The 12,034-nt window shown below is 42.9% G+C and overlaps 1 protein-coding gene across 4 annotated transcripts in view; it reads right to left on the minus strand.

Moving 5' to 3' along the window:
- Positions 1-9,485: 9,485 nt before the first annotated feature.
- mthfd1l (methylenetetrahydrofolate dehydrogenase (NADP+ dependent) 1 like) overlaps positions 9,486-12,034 on the minus strand; it is an 86,342-nt gene continuing 83,793 nt past the window's right edge. For all 4 annotated transcript variants that reach the window (XM_021600759.2, XM_021600758.2, XM_021600760.2 and 1 more), the window contains exons 26-27: positions 11,035-11,148; positions 9,486-10,090 (exon numbers count right to left, since the gene is read on the minus strand). In XM_021600759.2, coding sequence (XP_021456434.2) covers positions 11,059-11,148 — 90 coding nt within the window. In that variant the 3' untranslated portion in view covers positions 9,486-10,090; positions 11,035-11,058. The remainder of the gene's footprint in view (positions 10,091-11,034; positions 11,149-12,034) is intronic.

A 12,034-nucleotide genomic window follows, 5' to 3' on the forward strand; every position in this document is an offset into this window, starting at 1 on the left:
GGATTGGGAACGAGACAGAAACCTGATGAGAGAGGGGAGAGCAGTCGCATTATGCAGCATAGCCCATACACCGACATCATCCTCCAAAATTAAATTAGTCCAACTTTGAAATGAATAAATAAAACAGAACATAGGCTAGGTCAGAGGAGTTATTCAATAATTTTAGACGTCATCGTGTAGGTCTACACAGGGATAAATACATCTTAGTATGGAACACTGTCTGATGCTGACAGACGTCTGGGAAATGGAGGACCAGAGTCCGGGCTGTGAGAAGTTTCTCTCTTGCTCTCTCACAACATATCTGTATGTGGAAATCTATCATTAACAGGCTTAATTTGGCACAGTCACAACACACACAGTTACACACAGTTACTGTTAATAAACATAAACTCTTTCTCTCTCACACACACACACTTATTTTTTTGTGTCATATTCCCCCCCCCCCCCAAAAAAAAAAATATATATATTTTTTTTTTGAAACTACATCCCCATATGCCTTGTGTCTTGAAACATGCAGACAGACTGATTAAAAGTACTTTTACATTGTAATACTTCTGACAGCCAACATTCTAGCTATGCCCACAACTTCCGGACTTTATAGCATTCCCAGAAAGCATAGATCATTAGTCATTATTAGTTTCACACTTAAGACATGACTGCCTTTGTACTGTAGAATTTGTGAATTTGGCCTCTTGTCTAATAAATGATATACTTAAGTTTATACGGGATTAAGCATACATATTAATTAACTGTAATGTCGTTAGTTCTGCTCCAACTTTCCCTCCATCTTGTGCTAACGTCATTTATTTTTAAGTCTTGGTCCCAGTAGTTGATACTTTTTTCTAAGTGACCAAAACATTTCTGCAGAATTTAAGGTCCCCAAGAACACAGTGGCCTCCATAATTATTAAATGGAAGAAGTTTGGAACCACCAAGACTTTTCCTAGAGCTGGCAGCCCGGACAAACTGAGCAATCGGAGGAGAAGGGCCTTTGTCAGAGAGGTGACCAAGAACCCGATGGTCACTCTGACAGAGCTCTAGAGTTCCTCTGCGGAGATGGGAGAACCTTCCAGAAGGACAACCATCTCTGCAGAACTCCACCAATCAGGCCTTTATGGTAGAGTGGTCAGACCGAAGCCACTCCTCAGTAAAATGCACATGACAGCCCGCTTGGAGTTTGCCAAAAGGCACCTAAAGACTCTCAGACCATGAGAAACAAGATTCTCTGGTCTGATGAAACTAAGATTGAACTCTTCTTACTGAATGCCAAGCGTCACGTCTAGAGAAAAAAACCTGCCACCATCCCTACGGTGAAGCACGGGTGTGGCAGCATCATGCTGTGGGGATGTTTTTCAGCGACAGGGATTAGTCAGAATCAAGGCAAAGATGAGGGAGCAAAGTACAGAAAGATCCTTGATGAGTGCTCAGGACCACAGACTGGGACAAAAGGTTCACCTTCTAACAGGACAACGACCCTAAGCATACAGCCAAGACAATGCAGGAGATGTCCTTGAGTGGCCCAGCCAGAGCCCGGACTTGAACCCGATCTAACATCTCTGGAGAAACCTGAAAATAGCTGTGCAGCAATGCTCCCGATCCAACCTGACAGAGCTTGAGAGGATCTACAGAGAAGAATGTGAGACACTCCCCAAATACAGGTGTGCCAAGCTTGTAGCGTCATACCCAAGAAGACTCGAGGCTGTAATCGCTGCCAAAGGTGCTTCAACAAAGTACTGAGTAAAGGGTCTGAATACTTATGTAAATGTTATAATAATTTTTTTTATTTTAATAATTTAGCAAAAATATCTAAAAACAGTTTTTGCTTTGTCATTATGGGGTATTGTGTGTAGGAAAAAAAACAATTTAATCAATTTTAGAATAAGGCTGTAACGTAACAAAATGTGGAAAAGTCGAGGGGTCTGAATAATTTCAGAAGGCACTGTATGTACCCCATCTAATTTATGAGAGTCAAATGTCTGACAGGAATCAAATGTCTGTCAACCAACTTGTTGAATTACCCATTATATGAGCATTAGAGCTTGACTGGATAATCAGTCAGTCAGAACAGAAGCTACAATAGGTCACTCTGGTATATGCTGAGGCCTGACCTGTTAAATTAGCCATCAGATCCCTGACTGAATCCTGACGTGGAGACCACAGACTGACAGGAAAGCCTTTAAGAGCATGAATTAAGCTGTTTGAGAAGGCTTGAATACTAAGCAACCTGCCTACGTATAGTTTGAAGTACAATAGCAACATAGCTCCTGTAGTAGGTCAAAGCTGTGTGCTGGAAAACCTTGGTAGAGCATGGGTGGATTTGACATCATGGTGCTCATGTGAGTTTCTTTTCATTTTTGGCTTCAGACCAATGCCTACTTCTCACTTAAAACTGAGTTTTTTATTTTTATAATGTATGAGATGAAATAATATGCTCTGTACAGTTTTCATGACCTACTGTAACCCCTTAAAGTCTCGCTCCCCTGCCTTCCAGCCTCTGTCTCTGTCTCATGCCTCTCTCTCACCCTATGCATCTTTCTCTCCTTTTCTCACCTGTCTCTCTCTCCCCCTCTTTTTTTATCTTTCTCCTCTGTCTATCTCTCTTCCCGTCTCTCTCCATCTCTCCACTTCCGCTTTCTCTGTCTACCTGCCTCTCCTCAGCCTCTTTTAGTCTGCCTCTCCTAGCCTCTCTCTTCACTGTCTGTCTTCCTTAAACTCTTTGTCTGCCTCTCCCCTGCATCAGCCTCTCTTCCCTGCCTCTCTCTACTGTGCCTCTCTCTTCCCTGCCTTTCTCCCTCTCTTCTAGCTCACGAGGTCACCTACCAGCTGCTTTGCTTTGCAAAGTTGCATGTGGCAGCCTCCCCTGAGAATGCAAACACAAAAACAAAACCCAAGCCTTGTACAGTACAGTTGGTTCAGGTCAGTGAGGACAGTTGTGCTGAAATGTACTGGGTGTTTGATAAACAGGAACTCCTCAGTGGAAGGAGTAGTAGCAGTTGCATTACACCAGGCTGTGTTGTACTGAATGTAGACTGTCTGCTGGACCTGGAGGTACTGTGTATCGAAGGCATCCTGGTGATAGGGGGTATAGGAACTGAGCTGGCTAGAGGATGATGTAGTGGAGGCAGCCAAGATAATGTGAAAAAAATTAAGCTACATATGTAGAAACACATTTAAAAGCATGCATACACACTTAGTCATGTACAACAAATAATACATATTGCTGTACTTTTCCTACTTTGAGAAACGTCCGTGATCTTAGTAAGTTTGAAACATTTTGTTTTTGGATGTGAGCTTTACTATACAGCAAAACAGTGAGATCTGGTACCATCTGTTTTAATACTCCCAAGACTGTAGTCAGTCCTATTCTATTCTGCCAGTTGGGCCTTGGTAAAAGCATGGGGTCTGTCTATTAGACACACGGAGCACAGTCAGAGAAGAAAACAAACTCCAACAATCAAACAGGCATGAACTCATAGTTGAAAACCAAAATTCCCCACTCACCCACCTCCTCTTATCAGTTTAGTTGTCCTTTCATCTAACTCAACTTGTACTGTATTTGTGGAACAATCTGAAAAACTCTTAAATTGGATGTTTTGGTGCCTAGGACAATTCAGACTCCTGATTGAGGACCTTATTGATGATGCATGTGTTTGTTATTTATGAACTTGCTCAGTTTCTGTTTGCATTTCGTGTTTTGTATTTTATGTGTATAGTTTTGTTATTTTCTGTAGTTCAAGGCTCTTCAGTAAAAGAGACCTTGGTCTCAGAATGACTCTCTGGTAAAAAATAAAAATAATACATTCACATATCCCAAAAACCCAAATACCCTCACATAATCTCAAATACATGTATCATCATCATCATCATCCTCAGTCATACAGTGAGCTCCAAAGTATTGGTTTTGTCTCTGTACTCCAGTACTTTAGATTTGAAATGATACAATGACTGAGGTTAAAGTGCAGACTGTCAGTTTTAATTTGAGGGTATTTTCATCCATATCGGATGAACCGTATAGAAAGTACTGCCCTTTTTGTTCATAGTCCCTCCCATTTTAGGGGACCAAAAGTAAGTGTATGAAAGTGACAGAAGGTGAAGTATTTGGTCCCATATTCATAGCAAGCAATGACAACATCAAGTTTGTGACTACAAATTTGTTGGATCCATTTGCTTTTTGTTTTGGTTGTGTTTCAGATTATTTTGTGCCCAATTGAAATGAAATGTATATAATGTATGGTGTCATTTTGGAGTCACTTTTATTGTAAATAATAATATAGTAGGTTTCTGAACACTTCTACATTAACGTGGATGTTAACATGATTACAGATAATCATGAATGAATCGTGAATAATGATGAGTGAGAAAGTTACAAATATCATAATCCCCCCCCAAAATACTTACCTCTCACCATTACAATAACAGGGGAGGTTAGTATTTTTGGGGGGGGTATGATATTTGCGGGATAGGGATGAAAACACCCTCAAATTAAAGCTGTCAGTCTGCACTTTAACCTCATAGTCATTGTATCATTTCAAATCCAAGGTGTTGGAGTACATACCCAAACAACAACAAATGTGTCACTGTCCCAATACTTTTGGAGCTCACTCTCTGTATTTCAACTCTTCCGTCTCCCCTGCTGCACACTCTTTCAGAGGGGTTGGGTTAAAAGCCGAGATCAAATTTCAGTTGGAACTTGTAATTGACCAATAAAGTAATCTTAATGATCTTCTCTTAGGGGTTTTGAGAAATGGCTGTGTTCTGTGGTAACGCTGTGAAGCAGTAAAACACAGGGCTTGCGTTTCTCTCGATGAACAGCCGTGTGTGTGTGTGCGTGTGTTAGCTAACCGCTAACAGCCATGGATAGACAGTCTACAGGTTCTCCTGACGTTATCCCAGCCCATGCAAGATATCATTATGTTATTACAGGGGGAACAGAGGAGACGGAAAGACAGATGGACTGAGAGTGAGAGATATTGAAACTGATAGTACTCTGAGCATTACATTTCTGAATGATAGTTTATTTTACATCTTTAACTGTGGATTTTCTTCTTTGGGAAGAGAATAAGGGAATCGTTGAGGAAGGGAGGCTAGACAGAGAGGGAAATATGAGAGATACAGAGGAAAGTACAGTCGTGGGTCTTTATGCTTAAAGTCTACCAGAAAAGGAGTTATGATCTAGGATCTGTTTAGCCTTTTTGATCCTAATGAATACGATTATATGAAGAGGGGCAGTTCAACTCTGAGACACTATGAATACAGGCCCTGATGTGCCATGTTGGTGTGTACTCCTGTAGATGGTGTGTAACCGGCAGTGTTGATTGTGTGAGAAGTGAAGGCTGGCTGTAGAGGATGACAAACCTGTCCTATACTTTAGCCCCAAAATGAGAGGGCACTAACCTCGACCTTGGGATTACACAACACTTTGTAAGATGATTTCTCTCCCTCTCTAGACTCTGTCCAATGTATGTGACTGAACAGAGATAAGTACGCTATATACACAAGAGTGAGTGGATTTGGCTATTTCAGCCACACCCGTTGCTGACAGGTGTACAAAATTGAGCACACCGCCATGCAATCTCCATAGACAAACTTTGGCAGTAGAATGGCCTTACTGAAGAGCTCAGTGACTTTCAACATGGCACTTTCATTGGTTGCAACACACTACCGAGTTCCAAACTGCTTCTGGAAACAGCGTCAAGAACTGTTCATCGGGAGCTTCATGAAGTGGGTTTCAATGGCTGAGGAGCCGAACACAAACCTAAGATCACCTTGCGCAATTCCAAGCTTTGGCTGGAGTGATGTAAAGCTTGCCACCATTGGACTCTGGAGCAGTGGAAACGTGATCTCTGGAGTGATGAATTCACCATTTTCCAGTTCGACGGACGAATCTGGATTTGGCAGATGCCAGGAGAACACTACCTGCCCCAATGCATAGTGCCAACTGTAAAGTTTGGTGGAGGAGGAATAATGGTCTGGAGCTGTTTTCATGGTTAAGGCCCCTTAGTTCCAGTAAAAATACATTTTAACACTTAGGCATACAATGACATTCTAGACGATTCTGTGCTTCCAACTTTGTGGTAAGTTTGGGGAAGGCACTTTCCTGTTTCAGCATGATAATGCCTCCGTGTACAAAATGAGGTCCATACAGAAATAGATTGTCGAGATCAGTGTGAACTTGAATGGCCTGCACAGAGCCCTGACCTCAACCCTATCAAAAACCTTTGGGATGAATTGGAATGCGAGCCAGATCGAATCGCCCAACATCAGTGCCCCGACTTTAATGTTTTTGTGGCTGAATGGAATCAAGTCCCCGCAGCAATGTTCCAACATCTAGTGGAAAGCCTTACCAGAAGAGTGGAGACTTTTATAACAGCAAAGGGGGGGACCAACTCCATATTAATGCCCATGACTTTGGAATCAAATCAAATTTATTTATATAGCCCTTCGTACATCAGCTGATATCTCAAAGTGCTGTACAGAAACACAGCCTAAAACCCCAAACAATACAGGTGTAGAACCACGGTGGCTAGGAAAAACTCCCTAGAAAGGCCAAAACCTAGGAAGAAACCTAGAGAGGAACCAGGCTATGAGGGGTGGCCAGTTCAAATGTTCATAAATGACGAGCATGGTCAAATAATAATAATCACAGGCAGAACAGTTGAAACTGGAGCAGCAGCACGGCCAGGTGGACTGGGGACAGCAAGGAGTGATCATGCCAGGTAGTCCTGAGGCATGGTCCTAGGGCTCAGGTCCTCCGAGAGAGAGAAAGAGAGAATTAGAAAGAGCATACTTAAATTCACACAGGACACCGGATAGGACAGGAGAAGTACTCCAGATATAACAAACTGACCCTAGCCCCCCGACACAAACTACTGCAGCATAAATACTGGAGGCTGAGACAGGAGGGGTCAGGAGACACTGTGGCCCCGTCCGACGATACCCCCGGACAGGGCCAAACAGGAAGGATATAACCCCACCCACTTTGCCAAAGCACAGCCCCCACACCACTAGAGGGATATCTTCAACCACCAACTTACCATCCTGAGACAAGGCCGAGTATAGCCCACAAAGATCTCCAACAACCCAAGGGGGGCGGTGCCTTGTTCGATGAGCCGATGTCCACATACTTTTGGTCATGTAGTGTATGTCAATTTTCTGACCTGATGCTTTTCTTATTAACCATACATGAGCTGATCTTCACACACACACACACACACACACACACACACACACACACAGACACACACAGACACACACACACACACACGTACCACACAGAGATGAGCCAAAACTGACTGTCGAAGAAAGAAAGAAAGAAAATACATAAATTCAACAAGACAACATTCAGAATCATTTCAGTGAGAAAATAAGTCCACATCTGGCTAGCAGAAACTGTGTGGTTGCTCTCCAGAGAACACATCCTTGGAGAGAATACAGTATTTACACTGGACTGATGGTGAGGGTCTTGGTCCTGGGCCACAGGGTGGCTGTGTTGTTAAAGGACTGTCATTGGACGACCTTCACCATGCCCACAGGAGGAACTTCTGATGTCATCGAAAATATGGGGTAGGCTTGAGGGTGGGGCGAGGGTTGAGGAGGATGGGTGATGGTGGGGGAGGAGGGGGAATGTCATTCAAGTGTAAGTCTTTACCGAAGATGTCGAGGTCAAGGCTAATGAGACACCAACCAACCAACTGCTGGCTGTTGCTCTAAGAAGGGCATCTCACACAAGCGCACACACACAAACATGTACGCACACACTTACGTGCATACAGCCAAGACAACAGGCATCAATACCGGGCTCCTCTCCAAAGACATCTTGTCTATCGTAATACAAAATAACTTACTTGGCAATGAACAATAGGCATGTGTGTTCAGCCTCACCCTGCTGACTAGCACTCAGCACCCTGCTACCCTGTCACAGGAGGGGGGTGAAGGGGCCAGGACAGGGGAAGGTAGAGAGGGTGAGTGGGCATCAACAGGGGATGATAGAGGTGAATGGGATTGGACAGGGGGGAGAAAGGGGTGATATGGTTAGGACAAGGGAGAGCGAGGCACTGAGTGGACAGAAGCATGGGAGGAAAGAGGGGGTCAGTGAACTAAGACAGGGGGACGAGAGGTTGAAAGTGGTCTGGGAGAACAGTATGTTGGTAGACAGGGAAGATGGGGGTGAGTGTGTTTGGCCAGGGTAGGTGAAGGGGGTAGCTAGAATGTGTTGTGGGGAAGAATGTAGTGAGCTTCTAATGACAATTTAAAGTGAACTTTTTTTACACTGGTGGGTGTGAGAGTGGTGGTGACTCTAGCCTGTTTCTGACTGAGCCAGTTAGAGCTAGCTAAGGAACGTAGCCTGCCGTATGGGATGGGTACAGCAGGGATGCCACGTACACAACTTCATGGGGCAAACACACCCTAATTGGCCCAGGTGACCCTGTCATTAGGCTGTAAGGGCAGTGGAAAACCAGGACAAACCTATGTAAAGCAAACATGGGTCAAATAGGCTACATACAGTTTGTCAGATAGTTAAGCTTCTTGATCCACACACACCTGTAAGTAGTACTGATCCTTAAGGATACATTACAAAATATGTAGGACCTGTCCTTGGTACTAAAATTAAACTGAAACTAAACACGGAATACTCAGTCATAGCGCAGTATCTACCTGTATGTAACTCGGGAGAAGTTGTTTTGTTTGATCACATAAATGACAAGTTATCGCAATCAAAATTGGACTGACTCAGGATTAACACTATGCATAAACAAACCCAATTTGACAAGACTCAGACTAATCAGTGCAATTTAATCCTATGACAGAGATGGATTATGATTTAAAGCTCTTGAATTTGTCATCACCCCAAAACAAAGAGGTTAAGTCCAGCAGTACATGTACTTATACACACACACACACACACAATTACAGCCCCCTCGGTATGAATGAGTGCATTCTTTTCCCTCTGACAGTGGAACACACACACACTGTACTTAGAGAAACCCCAGAGAACAGAGGCAATAACAGACCTAGCAGGTGTGGAATGCCAGCTACGATAAAAGCACACATGTACACAGGAACCACGTAGCAACACAAACATCAGATCCTGACAGGCGGAGCTGACATTCTCGGGACCTGTGAGGGGGCCGGCTCTGAGGCCTGGATTTCAGGACCATCGAGGGCTAAACTCTAAATATGTGTGAGTAAATTTGTTGTTACGCATTCTGGTATTGTTGTGCTTGATTGTTTGCACATGTCTAGGTTCATGTGCATGTATTAGTGAGTATACTTGACTGTGCAAGTGATTGAGTGAGTGTATTCAGCTGTTCTGCATATGTACATTTTTAACCCAGAACCAAAAATAGCCATTGTGCTTGCTTTGGAGGCTCTCCTGACAGAGCCCTGCGGTAACAGGAAGAGGTCTGTGTCCAAACAGCAGATGGAATGGTCTCTGCTCATCTGATGGGTGTGAACAAGACAAAAAATAAAATAAGACAACAGAACTGTAGAGTAAATAAAATCGTTTATTTTAAAAAGGCACAGTTGTTATATGGTAGAAAACCATGGTTTTCCACAATCCATCTAATTAAACAGCATTAAGTAGAAGTAGAGCGTCAGCTAGTAACCAAACTGTGTAACAGCCATCCTGTGACATTTAGCAGGATGTAGTGGATTAAGAAATGTTAGACGAGGTTAGATAACCACATTTAAAACAACTTGTGCGTACAACATGAATTTAGTGCATAAATACACAAGCACTTGTACTGCATTACACTAAATAAAAGCCACATTAAGAAAAATGAAAACAATAAAACCAGCACCATGACATGAGATATTATAGTAGTTCATCTCAGTAAACAAATTTAAAAAGTAACAAAATCTTTTCCCTCATTTTTAAGGGGTTACAGTTAACAGAAATACAGCATGGTTAGGCCTTATTTGGTTTAATATCGTTGATGTGCAAAAGAGTGACCCCAGCCTTTGCAGTGGCGTTGTGGAACCCTGTAGGTAGGAAGTGCCATTAGAAGGGTTAAGCATCTTCCATGGAAGGTGTAGGGCTCTTCCTCCTCGCCATGCTCCCCACAGGGCAGGAGGGTCTTTCACAGAGCCTGAGGTGAGAAAATCAGAACGTTGGAGAAGAGAGTGACTGAGTGACTGACTGAGTGCATCTCTAAATCTAGGGCCATAGCCTTGGTGCTGAGTGAATAGGGAATAACACTGAGTGAAAATATCCAGAGGAGTACTGTGTATTGACGCTGAGGCAATATTTAACACACACACACACACACACACACACACACACACACACCGTCTAGACCAAGTGAGCCACTCAGAGGAAGGACAATGAGTTTATGAGTGCTACACATTAATTCCGTTAAATAAACATCAGGTTCCTACCCTACACGGCACCTTTCTTGTATGAGCCCTTTACAACAACACATTCATTCAGTTTCATAGACATCATCAGGTTCCTACCCTACACGGCAACTTTCTTGTATGAGCGCTCTACAACAACACATTCATTCAGTTTCATAGACATCATCAGGTTCCTACCCTACATGGTATGTGGCAGATAGACTACATAAGCATTTACAAACTGGTTCACTACTGACTGAATTTACAGGGAAAATGTAGCAGTGTTGTCTGACGGGATATAACGAGACTGCTGCTTACTGTGGCAGTGCAAACAACACAGATACACAGACTGATTCATATGTAGCTAAGAAAATCATTTCTCCATCTGGCTTACTAGAACTGTAAAGACATTGTTTGTGACAGCCACAGCCCTTAACCTTGGCAACAGCTACACCTCTGAGCCTCTCATTTCAGTAAAAGTGTTTTAGGCACCATTGGGTAAAATCTAAATGCCAACAATAACGTTACTTAAATTCATCAGAATAAGATGAATGGTGTGCTATACAGAAACATCTATATCTGGGACTTGTCCAAAACGTGTGATCGATTCAAAAATGAATATGACCAGCATTTTCAGCTACATATAATATGGAAATAAAAACGGGGTCATAATGGTTTGAATGGAATACTATTTTACCTGGGTGATTGTTCTGAAGCATGCTCAGAAGAGCCCAGTGATCTCCTCTGTAACTGGGTCGAGGTCGATGTCATAGAAACAGGGTCGCGTGGGCAGGCCTGGCATAGTACTCATCTGAGGGGGAGAGGGAGGGGGAGAGTGAGGAGGAAGAGAAAGAGCAAGTTAGTCATCTGTGCATTGCATTGAGCAATCACTTGTGAAAGCAGGTACAATCACTTGTGAAAGCAGGTACAATCACTTGTGAAAGCAGGTACAATTACTTGTGAAAGCAGGTACAATCACTTGTGAAAGCAGGTACAATCACTTGTGAAAGCAGGTACAATCACTTGTGAAAGCAGGTACAATCACTTGTGAAAGCAGGTACAATCACTTGCTTTCCTTTTGAGGTGATTCAATTTGAATTCAGTTCCCAATTGAGTCTTCGATTCATGAGTTTACATACATTTTATACATTAAATTATTGAAAATAACAGGAAATATTCAAAAGTTTAACAGCGATTTACAAGCACTAAAAGGAGTCTATAAGACAGCCCTGAGTAGAGCAGCCTCTGGTCTTTACTGTAGTGTATTCTTCTAGCTCAGAGAGCTGCATTTCTAATACCTTAACCAGCAGTGACGCATGAGAGCCAATAACATTTTAATGTCATTTTGACAGGAGATTAAGAAAAATAACTAAACTAAATCAAATTTAATGGGAGACTAAGGTCAGACGGGGCGGGGCTCAGTGAGAGAAAAAAGGAGTTGATTGGACAACGACCATAGCCGATTTGCAAAGTGGCCAACGGGGACAGCCAGCTGACTTGACCAATTCAAGCGACCAAAGCACTATTGATTGGGAGTAGGCTTGCAAAATTCTGGGAACATTCAATACATTCCCCAATATTCCCGAAATCCCAGTTGGATGATTCCCGTAATCAGGAGGGAAACAGTAGGAAATCCGGAATCCACCAACCAGGATTTCTGGAAAACCAGGGAATTTATTGAAAGTTCCCAGGAATTT

Source organism: Oncorhynchus mykiss, chromosome 4, assembly GCF_013265735.2.
Source record: "Oncorhynchus mykiss isolate Arlee chromosome 4, USDA_OmykA_1.1, whole genome shotgun sequence".
NCBI lineage: Eukaryota > Metazoa > Chordata > Actinopteri > Salmoniformes > Salmonidae > Oncorhynchus > Oncorhynchus mykiss.